This window comes from Ovis canadensis, chromosome 11, assembly GCF_042477335.2.
Source record: "Ovis canadensis isolate MfBH-ARS-UI-01 breed Bighorn chromosome 11, ARS-UI_OviCan_v2, whole genome shotgun sequence".
NCBI classification, from domain to species: domain Eukaryota; kingdom Metazoa; phylum Chordata; class Mammalia; order Artiodactyla; family Bovidae; genus Ovis; species Ovis canadensis.
The window spans coordinates 13,538,540-13,560,525 of NC_091255.1; the positions used below are offsets into that span (position 1 = coordinate 13,538,540).

The 21,986-nt window shown below is 43.1% G+C and overlaps 1 protein-coding gene across 3 annotated transcripts in view; it reads left to right on the top strand.

The window, feature by feature from the left end:
- TOM1L1 (target of myb1 like 1 membrane trafficking protein) overlaps positions 1-21,986 on the top strand; it is a 61,514-nt gene that overhangs the window by 15,055 nt on the left and 24,473 nt on the right. For all 3 annotated transcript variants that reach the window (XR_011259678.1, XM_069602522.1, XM_069602521.1), the window contains 4 exons: positions 517-666; positions 1,431-1,556; positions 2,544-2,636; positions 3,758-3,874. Coding sequence is in view for 2 of the 3 variants with exons in the window: in XM_069602522.1 (XP_069458623.1) it covers positions 517-666; positions 1,431-1,556; positions 2,544-2,636; positions 3,758-3,874 (486 nt within the window). In the remaining variant the exon portion in view is untranslated. The remainder of the gene's footprint in view (positions 1-516; positions 667-1,430; positions 1,557-2,543; positions 2,637-3,757; positions 3,875-21,986) is intronic.

Below are 21,986 nucleotides of genomic sequence, written 5' to 3' on the forward strand. Positions count from 1 at the left end.
AATTTTTTATTAAATAAAAAAAAAACAAAAGCCTCAAACACCTGGCCCTAAATGGTCACGTCTGCCTGTAAAGGTCTGTAGCTGGAGTAACCATGTACGTTTTCACCCAGGCAAGGATGGTTTTGGAAGTGAAAGGAGACGATGTCATTAATAAAGCTGGGGCAGTAGGAATTCACCAGGACTTTCCTGGAAACGCTAGGACAAATGTCAGCTTGCCTAGAGCCAACATGCTTTGTTTGCACCTCCCACTGGCCCTTGGCATTACCACCTCACATTGTTACCAGTTCTCTTATGATTGTGTCCTGGCTCCCCAACAAGGCTGTCTGCTAAGCAGTTACATTATGCCTTAAATTTCCTCACATTCCCAGAACCGAACATTTTGCCATATATTTTAGTGGATAACCAAATTTTGTTTATTAATTAGAGTGCTGGTGGAAATCATCACTTAGCAATTTTTCTCTTGTATTTTGGAGGTGGTTTTGCCCAAGAGATAAAATGTTTGGTTTTTCCCTTCAGCTTATTGACATGTGCATGCAGAACTGTGGTCCGAGTTTCCAGTCTCTGATTGTGAAGAAGGAGTTTGTCAAAGATAGTCTAGTGAAGCTGCTGAATCCCAGATACACATTGCCAATAGACATTCAGAACAGAATCTTGAATTTCATTAAGGTACGTCTGTTATATACCTTATGGGCTAGTGAATGTCTAAGATTAGAAGCTTAATTTCCTAACTCCCAGTTGGTTCAGTGATCCTTTATAAGCCTGGAATTGAGCTTCAGAGTGTTTTTATTATTCTGTTTTCCATGTAATAATTTCTTGGCATTGGACACTGGCCTTTTTCTGAAGAATTTATAGTCTTTTCCATATTTGTCTCTCAGTTTCTGTTTTATCTATGTCAGATAGAAGAGATAGTGATGTATACATTTATTTTGCAGATGTGGAAACTATCTTCTCGGGTCGATAACTCAACGCCTGCAGAGTTATTTGGCAAAAGATCTACAGATGGTGTTTTAGAGTCTATTAATAGTATCTATTCTAGAGTTTCACTAAATTGTTGAGGCATGGCAGTCTGATAATTAAAAATATTTTACATTAATCTCTAAAAATGGACATTTTGGACTTTGCTGGTGGTCCAATGGTTACGATAACGTGCTTCCAGCACCTTCACAGCCAAGGGCACGGCTTCAGTCCCTGCTTGGGGAGCTAGGATCCCACCTGCTGTTTGACACAGCCAAAAACAAGTAACCGCCACCCCCCCCCAAAAAAAAAAAACAACTGCAAAAAATGTACATTTTGTGTATGGCATTCAAAAGTATGGCATTCTGAGTAAGCTTCATAATTGTCGGTCTCTGATTTTTTTGGTCGTCACTTTCAGAATTGTGTTTCGTTTTGCTGCTCTTTTATCTCTGAAACTTTCCATCTCTTGAATTCAGACATGGTCGCAGGGTTTCCCAGGAGGTGTGGATGTCAGTGAAGTGAAAGACGTGTACCTGGACCTCCTTAAGAAAGGGGTTCAGTTTCCTTCATCAGGTGCAGAGACTGAAACAGCCAGACAAGAGGTAGGAGGCCCTTTTTGACCTGTGTAGAGAAAGACAGTGAAGGGCTTGGGTCTTTCTTCATTGAAAGGAACGACTCTAGCTCCACCCAGCTTAAGCCGAAAGATGAATCTGTGATTTCAGAGAATAACCAGGCCACAAGAAGGCTGGTGTTAGCTGGGTCTTTGTAACAACAGAGAACCGAGATTCAAATGCCTCGTTACTTGTCTGCTCCCCTTTGACAATCAGCTTATTCTGTCCTTGCAGACCAGTTTTCTTCACGTTGTAGACAACACGCGGGGCCTGCTATGCATGTGCCTGCTAAGTCACTTCAGTCTGACTCTGCGCAGGGCTCCCTGGGTGGCGCTAATGGTAGACAACATAGCTCCCACATTTTCATGTTGCAGCCTTAGCTTTTTCAGATTCAAAGCTCAAAATTGCAGAGAAAGGACTCATTGAACCAACTTGGGTCAGTTTTCCATTTCTGCACAAGTTAAGTGAGGTCTTGGAAGAATGTGATGGCTTCATATAGAAATCGTTTAGGTAGAGCAGAGTAGGGGCAGTTTTCAAAAGAAAAGATTGGTGCTAGACCGGCAAGGGTCTCTGTTGGTAGTCATGTAATAAATTTGTTTATCAATACTGTGCCCATAGAAGAGTCTCCTATGTTCACATGTATTCATTCTCAAGTCTGTAAATAACTTTCCAGGTTTTGAACTTACAACACTTTGAGAGACTGATTATAAGTCAACTCTTGGCTTCCTGTAATGTAATGTAGAAACATAATGTAAACACAGTAGTTCTTTCCATAATGTAAAATCAGTAGTTCTTCCCTTCTGTGATTGGTGAGTCCTGCCTTGGTAGAAAAAGCAATTCATGTGTATACCAAAGTCTGACCTTTGCGGAGGCTTTGTCCTGAGGGCTAACTCTCCCTAGCGAGTGAGTCATCTGAATGGAAAAATGGGCTTGCAGTGGCCGAGTTAATTCCAATAATAATATTTCCATGTTGCATAGACGTCACCGAATCCACCACCGTCTGTTCCTTCTGCACCAGCTCTTCCTTCCGTAGCCCCCAAGATCTCCACTATTGCATTGGTCCCAGAACAGGTAACAATAGCAATGATTGTATTTATTGATGACTTTTTCTAAGTTCTAAGCACTTTATATATAGTTCGTTTATTCTTAGCAATGTTATTGTAAGGTGGAGATATCTTTTAGCCTCATTTTACAGAGAAGGGGACTGAACTGTATGTGGATGATGGTTCAGCTCTAAGTGGAATTAATCCCATGAATTCTGCCTGATTCTGAAAGCCTGAGCTTGAACAGTTGGGCTTGTCTAGTGGCTTATGTGGCTTTGTGGAGGCTTGGCTGTATGTGGAGTTTATAAGCAGCTGATCCTGTTGCCCCTGATAAGACTGCCCATATGCCATTTCAGACAGCTCGGTGAATGGTAGTCTTACAACTGATATTAATTGTGCCAATCGAATTGCATTCACTGCTTTGTCTTTTATCTGTTTATCAAAGGTTTAGACAAGCAGTTATTAAATGAAGCTCATTTCTATCCTGCTATAAAGGAACTATCATTTAAGACTTTGTAGGGACTTCCCTGGCGGTCCAGTGGTTAAGAATCCGCCTTCCAATGCAGGGGACACAGGTTCCACCCCTGCTTGGAGAACTGAGGTCACACCTGCCACAGGGCGACTAAGCCCCTACACCACAAGGAAAACCCCAATATGGCCAAAGTTTTTTTAAAAAGACCTTGTATTATTATTATTTGGTATTATATAGTAGTCCATGTGATTAATTACTCTTGGAATTTAATCCAGGAAGGGGGAAAAAAAAAAACTGTTTATCTCTTGATTCTTCTTTCTTTAATACAATGGGACTATAAAACATTCATTTTTTTCCTCCCCCATTGGTTTCCAGGAAATCCAGACTCACATTTGCAATTTTGTCCAGGTTCCTGATATGATCATCTTCTCTTTTCTCCATCTTGGTTCTAACCTGACTTTTCCCCTTCATCAACTTTCCTAGAGCATGTTTTTAAATGTAATACAAGAGCTCTCAAGACCTTTTAGAAGGTGACAGATTATACACTTGTAAAATAATTGTATGTACATTTATATAAATTTGAAAGTGCTCAATTTTACAAAAGTGTTTTCTCTGGGAGCAGGAAGCAGAGCTGTTCTCTATGTCTCACTTACTGGTTATTGTGTTGCCGTCTACAGATTGGAAAACTACACAGTGAATTGGATATGGTGAAAATGAATGTGAGAGTAATGTCTGCCATACTGATGGAGAATATTCCTGGGTCTGAGAACCATGAAGACATAGAGCTTCTGCAGGTGTAGTATGATTTCAGGGACAGTTGGTAACAGTGTCTCTTATTCTTTAAACTTTGAGCCTGTGAGATGGAAGATACCCTCGCATTGACTAGTCCATCCCCCCACGTCTTTCCTTGATTTTTGAAACTTAACAGGAAGATGCATGGATGACTTTTATCAGAAATGCAGTAGTACGTTAGATGCGGTATTTACCTTCTTGCAATAAATAATTTAACAACATTAGTCATTGATAGCCTTGCCATATACAGTTTCGGTTAGTCTGTAATTGTTTTAAATGTGTAATGTTGCCTCTGTATTTATCTATTCAACAAACACGAGTAACTACAATGCGGTAAAGGATATAGAAATGAGGAGGCTAGTCCTTAAGGGACTTGGGACTAGTAAGCAAGGGTGTTTTGTAAAATCAAGTGTTATAGAATTGCTGCTCTAATAGAAATGTATTTATCATACTGTAGGTTCCGGAGTAGGGGGCACAGAGAAAGGGGAGGGTTTCTGGAAAGGTTCAGAGAGAGAGGCATGGCTGAGGCTGGGACCAAGTGAGTGGATGGTGCATTTGGACCGGCGTGAGCATGTGAAGGACCACCAGCTGTTCATTCTGACTGTGGTGGGGGCCCTCCCAGACCCTTTTCTGTGTCTCTACATCCAGACCATTTCTTCCCTCTGATAGGTTTGTTCTAATTATCTATTTTAAATTTTAGCACACACTTCTAACATAATTTTAGAAGCAGAGGAAAAAAAAAATCAGTTTCTAAATCTTTTTCTTCCCCCAAAATTAAGGAACTTGTCGTATTTTTGCTTTTCTGCGATCCCCACTCCCCAAGTCTCATGTTGTTGTTATTTTTCCTTTAAGTCCTTTGGTTGTTAGTGAGTGAAATTTTTCTTGATTGTCACTTGCTTGGGAAACAGTAAATGGTAAAAATGCTCTTTTTCAACATTACCACTTATATTTAACTGCTCTTCCTTACATCATTACTAGTGGTAAACCTTGAGGGTTTACATGTCCAAAGATGTCTCTTGGCGGCTGTGTTAAGGTCTTGCAGTTTTCTCTAAAAACAGTTACTATTCTTCGACAGAGAAAAGGGGTTAATACAGAATTCTAGATACAGAATTATTTTCCATAAGTACTCCAATATATTGCTTGCTTCATTCTTCTTATCCCCAGTGGTGCCATTGAGAAGTATGGTATTATGGATTCTTGCACCTTTGTTTTATGGCCTGTTTTCTCTGGTTGTATTTCTGACTTCTCTCTAATGCTTCTGAAATTTCACTGTACTGTGTACAGGGGTGTGTGTGTGCATATGTGTATTTCCCTAAACTGTAACCTGCTTAGCACTTGATAGGCCTTTTACACTGTCAACTTATGTTTATTTTAGTTCGGGAAATTCTCAGCTCTTACGTAAGATATTTCTTTTCTAGTATTCTTTCTGTTCTCTTTGTTTGTAGCATTGTTTAGATGATGAGACTTTCAGTTATATTTTTCTTATCCCATCTCTTCTATACATTTTGATTCTTCCTTCTTTTGTGCCGTAGTTCTAGCAAAGCTTCTCCAGTTCACGTATTATTTCTTTTAAACTTAAATATTGCTTTGTCTATTCAGTCCTGCTAATGAAAGTTTTATTTCAACAGTGTTTTAAATTTTATTTTTTTAGCACCAAAAACATTTTGTATTGGGGTATAGCCAATTAACAATGTCATGATAATTTCAGGTGAACAGTGAAGGGACTCAGCCATACATATGTATGTATTCATTCTCCCTCCAATGCCCCTCCATCCGGCCTGGCACATAACACTGAGCAGAGTTCCCTGTGTTACACAGTAGGTCTTTTTCGGTTATCCATTTTAAATATAGCAGTGTGTACATGACCTTCCCAAAGCGCTTATCTAAGCCTTCCCCCTGGTCACCGTGGGTTCATTTTCTATGTTTGTGAGTCTTTTCTGTTTTGTAAGTCAACCATGAGTTTGTTTTCTATGTTTGTGTCTTTCTGTTTTGTAAGTAAGTTCATTTGTATCATTTCTTTTTTGGTTCCACATATAATGGATGTTATATGATATTTCTCCTTCTCTGTCTGACTGACTTCAATCAGTATAGCATTGTCTGGGTCCATCCACGTTGCTGCGAATGGCCATATTTCATACTTTTTCATGGCTGTTCATGTTCCTTTGTGTACCCCACGTCTTCTTTACCCATTTGCCTCTCAGTGGACATGCAGGTCGTTTGCGTGTCTTGGCTATTGTGAACAGTGCTGCAGTGAGCATGGGTGCATGCCTCTTTTGGGGCCGTGTGTTTCTCTGGGTGTATGCCCAGGAGTGGGATTGCAGGCTCATACTGTTCCATACTGTTCTCCAGAGTGGCTGTGTTGTTGTTGCTGTTCAGTCTCAGTCGTGTCCAACTCTTCAGGGCCCCGTGGACTGCAGCACGCCAGGCTTCCCTGCCCTTCACCATCTCCCAGAGCTTGCTCAAACTGACGTCCATCGAGTCCATGATGCCATCCAGCCATCTCATCCTCTGTCATCCCCTTCTCCTCCTGCCCCCAATCCCTCCCAGCATCAGGGTCTTTTCCAGTGAGTCAACTCTTCGCATCAGGTGGCCAAAGTATTGGAGTTTCAGCTTTAGCATCAGTCCTTCCAACGAACACACAGGACTGATCTCCTTTAGGATGGACTGGTTGGATCTTCTTGCAGTCCAAGGGACTCTCAAGAGTCTTCTCCAACACCACAGTTCAAAAGCATCAATTCTTCGGCACTCAGCTTTCTTTATAGTCCAACTTTCACATCCATACATGACTACGGGAAAAACTATAGCTTTGACTATACAGACCTTTGTCGGCAAAGTAATGTCTCTGCCTTTTAGTATGCTGTCTAGGTTGGTCATAGATTTTTTTTCCAGTGCAGGGGGGTTCCATTTCTCTCCACACCATCTCCAGCATTTGTTGTTTGTTGATTTTTTGATGATAGCCATTCTGTTGGTGTGAGGTGATATCTCATTGTAGGTTTGATTTGCATTTCTCTAATAACTAGCGATGTTGAATATCTTTTCATATGTCTATTGGCCATCTGTACGTACTCTTTAGAGAAATGTCTATTCAGATCTTCTGCCCATTTTTTTGAGTGGGTTGTTTGTTTTGATGCTGTAAGTGTCAAAAGCTGTTTGTAAATTTTGGAGACTAATCCCTTATCAGTCACATCACTTGCAAATACTTTCTTCCAATCTGTAGGTTGTCTTTTTGTTTTGTTTATTGTTTCTTTTGCCATGCAAAAATTTTGAGCATAAATAGGTCCCATTTGTTTATTTTTACCTTTATTCCATTATTCTAGGAGATGGATTTAAAAAGATGTTGCTGTGATATATGTCAGGGAGTATTCAGCCTGTTTTCCTCTAAGAGTTGTAAAGTGATCAGTCCAACATTTAGGTGTTTAATTCATTTTGAGCTTGTTTTTGTATATGGAGTTAAGGAATGATCTAATTTCATTTTTTGACATATGGCTGTCCAGTTTTCCCAGCACCATTTGTTATTTCAACAATTTTTTACTTTACGAACTTATTTCACTATAGTAACTCTTTCATGGATGAGCTTTCCCCTTTTATCTTTACGGATAATTATTTGTAAAGATGCTTTTCCATTTGCTCTGTGGATTCTCTTTCCTTGGGTGCAAGTTCTCTTTTTCATCTCACCTCTTTCATTTTATTCCTCAAATATCTGGACAGATTAGTGACAGTCAGCTCATTTTTTAAGAGTAATTAATTCGTTTTTGGCTGTACCGGATCCACCGTTTCTTTCTATGCCCAGGAGAGGGGTTGCTGGGTCATACGGTTACTCTCGTTTCTTAAGGAACCTCCATACCGTTTTCCGTGGTAGCTGTGCCAGTTTACATCCCCATCAAATGTACATTCCCTTCACACCCTCTGCAGCATTTATTATTTGCAGACTTCTGCTGATGGCCGTTCTGACCAGTGTGAGATGAGACCTCATTGCCATTTTGCTTTGCGTTTCTCTAATAACTAGTGATGTTGAACACGTTTCTATGTGCCTCTTGGCCAGATGTGTGTCTTTGGATTGAGATGTTCATTTGTTGTCATTGTTGTTATTGAGTTTTATGAACTCAGTATATTATTATGTGTTTTTGAAATTAATCCCTTGTGGATCACATCATTTGCAAATGTTTTCTCCCAGTCTGTAGGTTTTCTTTTTGTATTGTTTGTGGTAGGGGATGACAGAGGATGAGATGGTTGGATGGCAATACGTACTTGATGAACATAAGTTTGTGCAGGCTTTGAGAGTTGGTGATGGACAGGGAGGCCTGGCGTGTTGCAGCCCATGGGGTCACAAGAGTCAGACACAACTGAGCGACTGAACTGTGATTTCCTTGTCTGCTCAAAAGCTAGTAAGTTTGATTAGATACCGTTTGTTTATTTTTGCTTTTATTTCCATTGCCTTGGGAGACTGACCTAAGAATACGCTGCTACACTTTACACCAGAGAACGTTTTGCTTATGTTCTCTTCTAGGAGTTTTGTGGTGCCATGTCTTATGTTTAAGTTTCTAAGACATTTTGAGCTTATTTTTGTTTATGGTATGAGGGTGCGTTCTAACTTCATTGGTTTACATGTGGCCGTCCAACTTTTCCAGCACCACTGGCCGAAGAGACTGTCTATTCTTACCGCCTTTGTCAAAGAACCCGACCTTAGGCGTAGTGTGACCTACATAGCTGTAGGTGTGACCGTGGTTGGTTGCTGGACTCTATTCTGTTCCATCGATCTAGAAGTCTGTTTTTGTGCCAGTGCCACACTGGTTTGGTTAGGAGCTCTGCAGTATTGTTTGAAGTCTGCCCAGGGTATGCCTCCAGCTTTGTTCTTTTTCCTCAGGATTGCTTTGGCAATTCTGTGTCTTTTGTGGTTCCATATAAATTTTAGGATTATTCTGATTTTGTAAAACGTCATGGGTGATTTGATAGGGATAGTTTTAAATCTGTGGATTGCATTGAGAATCATGGCCATTTTAACTGTAATAGTTCTTCTAATCCAAGAGCATCGGATATGTTTCTGTTTCCTTGAATCATCTTCAGTTTTATCTTCAGTTTTATGATGTTTGTTAGGCTTATTCCTAGTATTTTTTTTTTCATGAGACTTTAAATTTTTTTTATTGTTGTTTTTTACTTTCTGATATTTCATTTGTTAGTATAAAGAAATGCAACACATTTCCATGTATTAATAATTTATCCTGCTTACCTTGCTCAGAGAAGGCACTGGTGACCCACTCCGATACTCTTGCCTGGAAAATCCCATGGATGGAGGAGCCTGGTAGGCTGCAGTCCATGGGGGTCGCTGAGTCGGACACGACTGAGCAACTTCACTTTCACTTTTTACTTTCATGCATTGGAGAAGGAAATGGCAACGCACTCCAGTGTTCTTGCCTGGAGAATCCCAGGGACGGCGGAGCCTGGTGGGCTGCCATCTGTGGGGTCACACAGAGTCAGACATGACTGAAGCAACTTAGCAGCAGCAGCAGCTCACCTTGCTAAATTTATTCATCAGTTTTAATAATTTATCTCCTGAGTCTTCAGGGTTTTCTATATGGAGTACCATGTCATCTGCACATATACTGGCAGTTTTACCTCTTCCCTTCCAGTTTGGACACATTTTATTTCTTTTCTGTGTGTGTCTGATTGCTTTGACTCTGACTTCCAATATTGTGTTGCAGCAGTGGTGAGAGTGAGCATCCTGTCTTGTTCCAGGATTTATTGGGAAGGCTTCCCACTTTTCACCATTTAGTATCATGTTGGCTATGGATTTGTCATAAATGGCTTTTGTAATGCTTCTCTCTACACACTTTGGTAAGAGTTTTTATCATGAATGGATGTTGAATCTTATCAAATGCTTTTTCTGCATCTACTGAGCCAATCATGTGGTTTTTGTCTTATCTCATGTTGATGTGATGTATCACATTGATTTTGCATTTGTTGAACCATCCTTGTGATGCTGGGGTGAATCTGACTTGATCATGGTGCGTGATTCTTTTTGTGTTGCTAGATTTGGCTAATGTTTTGTTGAGTGGTTTTGAATTAATTACCGTGTTTGTTTATTTGGCCAGGCCAGGTCTTAGTTGTGGCCCGCAGGATCTTCACTGCAGTATGAGGACTCCACAGTTGTGGCCCACGGGCTCTGGAGCGCCAGCTCCGTGCTGGCGTCGCACGGGCTCTGGTCGTGCTGCCCTGGCTCGGGGCAGGTGGGCTTCAGTCATTGTGGCACATAGCTGAGTTGCTTTGCGGAATGCAGGATCTTAGTTCTACCACTTGGGGTTGAACCCAAGTCACCTGGATGGCAAGGTGGATTCTTAACCACTGGACTACCAGGGTGAATACCCTGTTGAGTATTTTTTTTTTTTCATCTGTTCAAAGAGTCTTTGTTTAACCTGAGATTTACAGACTTGTTGACCAAAGACTATCCGTTTACCAAAGACTATCCGTTTACCAAGTATCTCAATATTCTGTAGAACAACAGAGTATAATATACATTGAAAAACAATCAGTATTTTGGATCAGTGGCTTTAAGTGTATTATTTTTAAGATATTTTACTTAAGAATATTACATCATTTTGGTAATGATTTTGGGGGTTCTTAGTCATGGGCAAGTCTTTTATCATTGGACTTAGTTTCTGTCTATGTAAATCCTGTGTATGAGGAGATTCATGAGGAACCAGGGATCAAATTGCCAACATTTGTTGGATCACTGAAAAAGCAAGAGAGGTTGAGAAAAATATCTACTTCTGCTTTATTGACTATGCCAAAGCCTTTGACTGTGTGGATCACAATAAACTGTGGAAAATTCTGAAAGAGATGGGAATACCAGACCACCTGACCTGCCTCCTGAGAAATCTGTATGCAGGTCAAGAAGCAACAGTTAGAACTGGACATGGAGCAACAGACTAGTTCCAAATCGGGAAAGTAGTACATCAAGGCTGTATATTGTCACCCTGCTTATTTAACTTATGTGCAAAATATATCATGCAAAATGCTGGGCTGGAAGAAGCACAAGCTGGAATCAAGATTGCCAGGAGAAATATCAATAACCTCAGATATACAGATGATACCACCCTTATGGCAGAAAGCAAAGAAGAACTAAAGAGCCTCTTGTTGAAAGTGAAGGAGAAGAGTGAAAAAGTTGGCTTAAAACTCAGCATTCAGAAAACTAAGATCATGGCATCTGGTCCCATCACTTCATGGCAAATAGATGGAGAAACAATGGAAACAGTGTCAGACTTTATTTTCTTGGGCTCCAAAATCACTGCAGATGTGACTGCAGCCCTGAAATTAAAAGACACTGACTCCTTAGAAGAATAGCTATGACCAACCTAGACAGCATATTAAAGAGCAGAGACTACTTTGCCGACAAAGGTCTGGCTGGTCAAAGCTATGGTTTTCCCAGTAGTCATGTATGGATGTGAGAGCTGGACTATAAAGAAAGCTGAGTGCCAGAGAATTGATGCTTTTGAACTGTGTTGTTGGAGAAGACTCTTGAGAGTCCCTTGGGCTGCAGGGAGATCCAACCAGTCCATCCTAAAGGAAGTCAGTCCTGAATATTCATTAAAAGGACTGATGCTGAAGCTGAAGTTCCAATACTCTGGTCACCTGATGTGAAGAACTGACTCATTAGAAAAGACCCAGATGCTAGGAAAGATTGAAGGCAGGTGGAGAACAGGATGACAGAAGATGAGATGGCTGGATGGCATCACCTACTCGATGGACATGAATTTGAGTGAGCTCCAGGAGTTGGTGATAGACAGGGAGGCCTGGCGTGCTGCAGTCCCCTTGGCGTGCTGCAGTCCATGGGGTCGCAAAGAGTCAGACACGACTGAGCAACTAAACTGATATGATGAGTAGATTAAAAATAAAATTAATCATTAGAATTCCTATATAGTAATCCATTTTTTTAAATCCACAATTGAGGATGTTTACGGATAGAAATTTTGTGACTCATGGTATTGAGCATGTTAAACTAAATTTTATAAAATTTGGTATAAAAGTAGAAGGGTATGTAGCAGATAATATTTTTTAAGAAGGGCCACAGCAGTATTCCTAGCCGCATACAGTCTCCCCAGCTGTTCAGAGCCCTCAAATGTAGTGATAGGGTTTTTCTGTCTTGCTTTCGTCCATCTGTGGCTAACAGGCCTTTCATAAGATGTCAGCTGAAATACCCCATTCAAATGTGTGAATCCAGTTTTATTTGCCGCTGTCCTAGAGTGTACTAAATGCCTTTTTGTGTCCAAGTGTTTGGGTCCAGATGTTTGGTTGAATTTTGCTAGGATAATGCTGATTTGTTGGTTGCTGTTTTGATGCCAGAGCTTAGGGCTGTGTGTTGCCTTGAATTGTAAAGAGACTGGGCTGTAAACCAGCTTAGAACACACTCACGGCCAATTCAAATTGAATGGTTCTGGCCCTCGGTCAGCTTGTTTATGGAACCTATTGACTGTGCAGCTTTATTTGTGTCTCTTATGCTTTTTGATAGTAGCGCATAGAGATCTGGTGTGGGGAGTGCTGTTCTTAAATTCTTTTGACAAGTATTTGAGCTTTTTCTAGGAATCTAAATAACATCGTAAAAGCAAATTGGACAAGCATTTGAACTTTTTCTAGGAATCTAAATAACATCGTAAAAGGAAATTATTTCTCTACTCACAACACTTTGGATACTAGGTCTGAATTTTTTTCCCTCACATAAAGTAATTCTGGCACTAGCTACCCAGAAGCAGCACAGACTCCATAGGTGAAGCGCTTAGTCCCACAAAGCTGTCCCCGCTTCAGAGGCCGATCACAAGTTGTGGGTCCTCACGTTACCCACTCTTCTGCCCTGTTTTGGCTACAAATCAAATTGGGGGCCCTTGCGATCCCCTCCTCAGGTTTAGTAATTTGCTAGAATGTTCACAGCATCCAGGGAGACACTTTACTTACTATTATCGGTTCATTACAGAGTATACAGGCAAACAGCCAGATGATATCAGCTGAAAAATGTTCAGCCTAAAAGTTTAGAATTGTGTTTTATTCGATGGACAAAACTGAGGGCCTAGGCCCAAGACACAGCTTGTCACGTGCTCTAAGGTACTACTCTGAAGAAGCCGGGAGGAGACATATGTGAGAGTTTTTGTAACAAAGACCAGGTAGCCAGAACATCAAAGTGTGTTCGTCGCTCAGTCGTGCCCAACTCTTTGTGACCCCATGAACTCCAGCCCACCAGGCTCCTCTGTCCGTGAGATTTTCCAGGCAAGGATACTGGGTGGGTTGCCATTTCCTTCTCCAAGAACATCAAAAGTACTGTTGGTTAAAGAAGACCAAGGCTTCCCTGGTGGTCCAGGGGTTAAGAATTCACCGGCCAATGCAGGGGACACGCGTTCTGTCCTGGTCCGGAAAGAGTCCACGTGCTGCAGAGCAGCTAAACCTGTGCTCCACGGCTGCTGAGCCCACATGGAGCCCGCGAGCTGCAACTGCTGGCTGAGCCTGCATGATAGAGCCGTGCTCCTCAGTAAGAGACACACTGCGGCATAAAGCCCACATACAACAGCTAGAGAAAGGCCACGTGCATAGCGAAGACCCAGCATAGCCATCAATAAAGTAACTGATTAGCTGAAAGAGAAAACCAAGTTTCTCAGGTTAAGAAAGGTACTGCTTTTCTGTGTATGGGAGGATGTAGGAGTCTGGCTCTCTGAAATCATTCCTGGTTATCTAGGGCCAGCGTGCCCTGCCCTGGGGTGGGGGGTGGCTCCGGAGGCCGACTGCTAGATGGCAGGCATCCTGCTCACCGTCAGGGAGGCTGTAACATGATGGCTCACTGGCTCTGTGAAAGGGACTATTTCCTGCCATGTCAATGAACAAGGAGGTCACAGCTGTCTGGGTTGCTGGCCCACCAGATGTGAATGAATTTCTGAGCCCCGGAAGAACACTGCCTGCCGCCCAACAGCCCTGCTGATGCCAACTGCCCTTGCTCCCTGTGGTGAGCAAGGAATTAAGGATGTGAATAATAAAATCACAGTATGCTGGCCCCAGATAGTGAGCTGCAAATGAAAGGAACCATTTCAGTAAGCCCAGACTCTTGCTTCTTCCCATTTATAGAAAAGTGCTAAATTCCTTAACTTGAGATACGTGGTTTCCCTTAGTTCATAGTAATCTTTTGATGTTGAGACTGTCTGCTCCTGCTGCAAGCTTCTGTATAACCTGACTCCTCCCCCACCCTCACCCCACCTCCTGGAACAGTTCTCCGCGTCACTGGAGGTGCTGTCTCCCAGACTTGAAGTCCCCAAAATTCCCACCAGAGGAAACATAACTCTCAGCTTCCAGGTTGTGACCACTTTCTAAGTCGACAGCTGCAGCACCCTTTGTTTACGGTGGGGCAGGCAGCATTTTTCTCATTGACCAAGAATACATGCAGGGAAGTGTCTGGAAGGTCCTGGACAGAGGGGCTCTATCCCTGCAGAGTTGGGGTTCACTCTTCTCCAAGCACCTGGACACATTCACCACCCAGAGGCTCTCTGAACCCAGTTGTTGAGGGTTTTATAGAGATACCATTACAGAGGCGGGATTTATTTAGTCACAGACCACTGGTGATTAAGGCAGCCCCCATCCCCTCCCGTCCTGGAGGTTGTGGGGTTGCTTTGCAAGTTTCAGCTCTCTGATCCCAGGTCGGTTTCTCAGGCAGCCGCCCCTGTCTGCCAAAAATCACCTCGTTAGCATAAACTACTGCTTGGTTGAAAGGGAGTTACTAAGTATAACAAAGGCTGTTTCTCTCATACTTAATACTCAGGAAATCCCAAGGGTTTTAGAAGCTCTGTGTTAGGAACTGGAGATGGAGACCAAGTATATATTTCTTGTTTCGTAATATCCTACCTCACTGTGGTTGATCTAAAATAATATGATGCAATTTATGGAAATAGAGGAAAGGAACCTGTCTTGGTTCAGGAATCTAAAAATGAAACTGGCAAAGATAAACTGTGGAGAAACAAAATAATTTTTTTAATTTGTACTTTTTCAGAGGTTTTCTCACAACTGTGTAAACGGTACAGATTAGTGAAGCAGGGCCCCCAGACATCACTGGCTCCCTGCCTGGCTTCCCCTGTTAAGCCCCTGGGAGGCTTCCGCCGGAGCCTGCGGGAGGGGGCTCCTCAGAGTTGGGGTGGGGGCTGGATGAGAGGCATCAAGGGCCCTAGAGCAACGCAGGGCATACAGAGTACATCTGTCCAGGAGTATTATAGGGTCTGAAGTCCACTGTGAGAGTTGGGAAATAGACACTTTTTTTTTCTTCCTCCCGGACTAGCTAATCAATCTTTTTTTTTTTCCTTTAGCTTGTTAAAATAATTCATCTCTTTCCCAAATCTCTTTGAAACCACAGACAAAATATTGTCAACTACAAATTGGCACTTGCAGTGGGCACCTGCCATGCACCTCTGCAAGGATTAACTCATGCGCTGCTATAGCTGCTGACCTTCAATACCCGCCGAAGGAGTTCAGGGTGGAAAGCAGAAATGAGGCACCCTGTGCCCCGGGAAACCGGCAGGACGGCTCTTTAGATAGATATTCTCAGGAGCTAATTTTATGAGCCCAGTTCTTTTATCTGCTCATATCTAGAAAAGCAGTAAAGTCCTTCACGGTGACTGACTCTTGCTCATGACTCACAGAAGCTTCACGAGACCAGCAGAAACCTTACAACAAATACGTGCTTCATTGCATGTCTGTCCTTCCCCTTGACCAGCTGCTTCCTTGTGGCTCATTTGGTAAAGAGTCTGCCTGTGATGCAGGATACCAGGGTTCAGTCGCTGAGTCTGGAAGATCCCCTGAGAAGGGACTGGCACCCCACTCCAGTATTCTTGCCAGGAGAATCCATTGGACAGAAGAGCCGGGTGGGGTACAGTGTATGGAGTCACAGAGAATCAGACATGACCAAGCGACTCACACTTTCTTTTCACTTGCCCCTTTACCAAAATCACATACATACTGTCCTTACCCTGCGGCTCTGAAAGAGTTTCTCAGAGCTGTCCGAGGTGCTATTGCTCATTGCCGCAACTAAAACTTCACTCACAACTCTCACACTGTGGTTTTTTTTTTAAAGTCGACAGTCTGAAAATTAAATTCCAAGGATTACAGGAGAACCTGGACAGATCACCAGAGGACCAGAAGAGGGAGAACCGTCACAGCCCAATGCTGAAGGTGGGGTCAGCCGCCTGAGGTTCACACCACCCCAGGAGGAAGACACCCTTCCAGTGGGACTTTCCTCAGAAGAGCTCTGCAGTAACCAGCACCTCCCTCCATGAGTGGAGAGCTTCCAGTGTCACTCATTAGGCCAGAGCAAAAGGACCTCAAGTGACTCATGGATTCTGAGAGAGCCTGAGAGATGATAATGCAGCCAGGCTGCTAGAATTCGCCCTCCAAAGCCGGGGTGTCTCCTTCTCTTTGCCATGTTCCTGCCAAGAGAAGCTTTTTCTCTGTAGCTGCTTTTTCTAACTTTTTAACTTAACACTTCTGACAGCAAATGTGTGGGGTTTTTTCAGCCCACACTGACCGATTCTTCAGTGCCAGCTGGGTGTCTTAAAATCAGAGTCAGTTGTTGGGACTTTTCTGGTGGTCCATTGGCTAAGACTTTGTGCTCACAATGCAAGGGACTCAGTCCCTGTTTGGGGGACTTGATGCCCCATGCTACAGCTCAGAGTGTGCATGCTGTAACAGAAAAAAAAAGATTCCACGTGCCGCAGTGCAGCTAAGGCCCAGAGCAGCCAAATAAATAAAAATAAATATAAAAAAAAAAAAAAACTAAATTCAGTTCTGACACTAAGTACCCAGCATGCATGCTAAGTTGCTTCAGTCGTGTCCTGCTCTTTGGGAGCCTGTGGACTGTAGCCTGCCAGGCTCCTCCGTCCATGGGGATTCTCCAGGCAGGGATGCTGGAGTGCTTGCCATTTCCTTCTCCAGGGGATCTTCCTGACCCAGGGGTTGAATCCACACCTCTTACCTCTCCTGCACTGGCAGGTGGGTTCTTTACCAGTAGCGCCACCTGGGATCCCCTAAGTACCCAGAGTTGGCATCAGATCCCACAGGTTAAGGGCTTGGTCCCACAAGACCACCACACTTCAGATGCTCTTTGCAAGTCTGAGTCTCCTGTACTTCTGACCATCAGGCTATAAACCGGGTGTTCCCACAGAACTCTCCTCAGGTTAGATAATTTGCATGAATAGCTCACAGAACTTTAGGAAACACGTACATATATTTACTGGTTTATTATAACAGATATTACAAATGATGCGGATGGAAAATCAGGTTCAGAGATACAAAGAGTGAGGTCTAGGGCATTTCTGAACATGAAGCTTGTATCCCTGCATAGTTGGAGTGCACCCCCATCCCAGCACGTGTGTGTGCTCACCAGCCTGGAAGCCCTCTGAGTCCCGAAGTCGATGGGCTCTTATAGAGGTTTCATTAAGTAGGCATGATCTCCATCTCATCTCCAGTGCCCCTTCCATACCCTGAGGATAGAGGTTAGGGCTAGAAGTTCCAACCTTCTAATCATGTTTGGTCTTTCTGGCGACCAGCCACCATCCAGAAGCCCATCAAGAGTTTACTTGTCAGAACAAAAGTTGCTCCTGTCACCTGGGAAGTTCCAAGGGATTAAGGAGTTCTTTCAGGAGTGATGTAGGGGAGGAGGGCGGCCCAGATCTATCTATCTATCTATCTATCTATCTATATATTTACTTATTTCATATATAGGTTGTAGCCATTCAGATATTTATTTATTTGTTTCATATATAGGTTGTAGCCATTCAGATGTTCCAGCTGCATGTGGGGGTCTTTGATCCATCTCAGCACCTTGTTCAGGCCCCAGGCTTGGTCTCCTGCCTCTTGAGGTGATTAGAGACATGCCTTTCAGACCCTTGTGCCTTTATTGCCTCCATATCTTTGGATCCTATTTGGATTTAGCCTTTGAGGACTTCTCATGCTTTCTTCAAAGTTTAGGCATGTACATTAAAATATTTTTATATTGTATCCAATATTTTTAGGTACTTTGTTGTCAGGGATATTTTCAGGACAGAGTACAGTGCTGTGCAGGAAACCAAGAACTGTATAGACTTCTTTTTTTTTTTTAATTGAAGTAAAATTTACATAACATAAAATTAATCATTTTAAAGATTGCAATTTAAATATGCGATTTAGGGAATTCCCTGGAGATCCAGTGATTAGGACTCCGTGCTTTCACTGCTGAAGGCTCAGATTTGATTCCTGTCAGGGAACTAAGATCCTATAAGCCATGTGGCATAGCCAAAAAATAAAAGATGTCCAACTTAATGGCATTCACATTCACAGTCATTTCCTCTGTTTATTATCTTTAACTTTGTATTTTGCACTGGAGTATGGCTTAAAGCTCGACATTCAGAAAACGAAGATCATGGCATCTGGTCCCATCACTTCATGGCAAATAGATGGGGAAACAGTGGAAACAGTGTCAGACTTTATTTTTCTGGGCTCCAAAATCACTGCAGATGGTGATTGCAGCCATGAAATTAAAAGATGCTTACTCCTTGGAAGAAAAGTTATGACCAACCTAGATAGCATATTCAAAAGCGGAGACATTACTTTGCCAACAAAGGTCCGTCTAGTCAAGCCTATGGTTTTTCCTGTGGTCATGTATGGATGTGAGAGTTGGACTGTGAAGAAAGCTGAGCGCCGAAGAATTGATGCTTTTGAACTGTGGTGTTGGAGAAGACTCTTGAGAGTTCCTTGGACTGCAAGGAGATCCAACCAGTCCATTCTAAAGGAGATCAGCCCTGGGTGTTCTTTGGAGGGAATGATGCTGAAGCTGAAGCTCCAGTACTTTGGCTACCTCATGTGACGAGTTGACTCATTGGAAAAGACTCTGATGCTGGGAGGGATTGGGGGCAGGAGTAGAAGGGGACGACAGAGAATGAGATGGCTGGATGGCATCACGGACTCGATGGACGTGAGTCTGAGTCTACTCTGGGAGTTAGTGATGGACAAGGAGGCCTGGCATGCTGCGATTCATGGGGTTGCAAAGAATCAGACACGACTGAGCGACTAAACTGAACTGAACTGATGGCCAATTAATGTTGTAATAGCAAAGGAACTCAGGCATCCATAGACATGCATCCATTCTCCCCCAGACTCCCCTCCCATCCAGGCTGCCACATGACGTTAAGCAGAGTTCCCTGTGCTGATAGAGGAGGTCTTTGTTGGTTATCCATTTTAAATATAGGAGTATGTACCTGTCCCTCCCAAACTCCCTAACTATCCCTTCCCCCCAGTTTCCTCTATTTAGGTCCCAAACATTTCCACCATCCCAGAAGGAAACCCTCCACCCATTGCGTGGTTTCTCCCAATTCTTCTTTGCCCAGTCCCAGGCAGCCACTTCCCTGTTTTCCGTTCCTTTGGACTTTTTGGAGTATTTCATATAAATGGAATTATAGAATATGATCCTTTAACTTACTATAATGTTTTCAAGGTTCACCCATGTCGTAGGATCTTTTAGAGCCCACATTCCATTGTGTGTGTATACTTTGAATATATTTTATGTATTTGTTAGTTGATGGACAGTTGACTTGTTCTGTCTTTTGGCTGTTGTGACTAGTGCTGCTGCAGACATCCGAGTGTAAGTCTTTGTTTGAATACCTGTGCCCTTTTGAGTATATAGCTAGGAGTAGCATGACTGGGTCATATGGAAACTCTTGGTTTAACTTTGTGAGGAACTGGTAAACTGTTTTCCCCAGTGGCTGCGCCACTGAGCATTCCCACCAGCAATGCAGAGGGTCGCAGTTTCTCCCCTTTTGGCCAACACTTGCTGTATTCAGTTTTTTTTTAGCCACTTTAGACGTGAAGTGGTATCTTCTACTTTTGATTTGCATTTCCCTAATGACTGATGGTACCGAACATTTCTATGTAACTTTTTAGAAGGTAAACCAGATCATGTTGCTGGAAACCCTCCATTGGCTTCCCTTTACACTGGGAATAAAACCCAGCCTTCTTCCTGTGGCCATAAAACCTTTCCCCATCTCCTCCTGCCTTTCCTTCCATAGCACAGGTGCCCTCCTCGGTCTGGCCACCCTCCCGCTCCCGGACATGTAGAGTTCGTTCTTGCTGGGGAGCTGCTTCACCCTTGACTCTCGTGCTTCCTGCGTCTTCTAACGGCCAGCTGTTTCTCATCCTTCTAACTTAGCACATTACCTCGTCGGGGGGGCTTCCCTGGCCCCCAGTGTAAAGTCAGCCACTTCCCAGGGGTGCCCACATGTCGTCCCTCCAGCCTGCTGATTTTTCCTGCACGTTTGTGTAGCCGCCTTTGCCTGGTGGAGGGGATGCTCCACAGGCTCGCCTTGTTTACTACTCGGGTTCTGCTCCCAAGCAGTGCTGAGCCATGCAATCACTCAGCAAAGATATCTTTAATACATCCATGGGTTTCCCCTCAATTTTATGTGGTTTAAAATTAAAATTTTTATCCTTGGTTTGAGTTAGAGATTTTACCTCCATTTATCTTTTTCAGTTCTATAGCTGGCTGGCTGAAAGACTTTTATTAACAATTTATACCTTCTCCACTGATTACAAACACCTCTTTATCACATTCTATATTTCAGAGCAAGGATGTCTTTCCAGAGGCTATTCTCCTGATTTGATCTCTTTGTCTAACCCTGTGTTGCTACCATAATATTTAAATTGCTCTGTTTTTGTGCTTTCTAGGGTTTATCGGTCAAACAGATGGCATGCTCCATTTGGGTAATTTAAAAAGAATTAAATTAAGATACTGTTTATTTAGCGAGATAGCGCAGGGTTCAGAGAAACCACAGGAGCTAGCTTGTTACCCTGGGCTGTCAGCTGCTGTCTCTAGGTGTAAATAGGCAAGAGGGAACTTTTTCCAGAACCAGTGGGAAGAATCGCACAGGCAGGCAGCCATGAGGGCAGTGGTGTCTGTGGCCGAAGGACCGGCGATGACAAGGAGCCTGGCCACATCCCCCTGCGCTCTCCTGTCTCCTCCCCAAGGGTCCCGTCCACTGAGCCAATCAGAAGCAAGATGGTAGGGGGCTGGTGCCTTGGGGCACTCAGCAGAGCAGCGTGTGGATGGAAGGCAAAAAGGTGTGCAGCCCACAGGAAAAGTCTCCACTCACAAATGTCTTGGCTCTTATACTTTACCAGCCATCACAGTCGTGTGTACAATCTGTTACCGTTAAAAAGCAGCCTCTACTTGGAATCATTTCCTGGTTTGTCTGTTGGCACGTAAATTCTCGCAGCTGTTCTGTTTATTTGAAACGCGTTCCCTGCCTGTTTCCTTCTGTCTGAAATCCAACAATATACTTACTTGGAACCCCCTATCTGTTCTTCCAATCTATGCTGAAGAGTTAGATCTTGAAGACCTGCTAATTCTCAGAGCTCGTTTCTCTTTGTTAGAGTCTTAGGCAATAGAACTATTTTGGTGAAAGACATTTCCCAGCCACTCTGTTGCTGCAGGACTTCAAACTTCATAAGGGGCAGAGACTAGATTTCTTTTCGTTTGCCAAAATGGTGTGCTGAGATTCTGAGGGTGCATCCAGTCTAATGAGCGTTGTGATGAGTTAAAATATCTGTTCTGGTCACAGCAATGAAACGACATTGCATGTTCTAGTCTTGCATTAACTCTGAATCACCTTATTCTTGCCTGTGAGTGGCTGAGCTCCCAGTTTGGTTTTTGCCTTGACCTGGTAGGACAGTGAAAGAAGAGAATGTTTTAGTCTTCTGTAGAAGAAAGTGAGCCCAGATTTTAAAAGCACAACTAGAATAAGTCTTACTCTAACTTATTAGAGAAGTTTAAAATCATATGAATCTGAAATTTGGTCCCGTGAGAATAACTGGTAAAAAGTCATTTGCTCTAGTGACTTACTGTCTTTCCCATTCAGAGGCTTGTAAGGTGTTGAGAGTGGAAGGCCCTTTCAATACCTTTGGGACCATCTCCCTTTCCTTTACAGAGGCTGCGTATTTAGGAAGGTGATGATCTGTCCATGGCAGTGGCAGCAGCGACAGGGCTGGAGTACAGCCCTTGTCCTCCTGAGGCTTCATTCTATCCAGTGTAGCGCTCCCTTCTCACTGTGAACCTGGACTGACTTGCTGACCCAG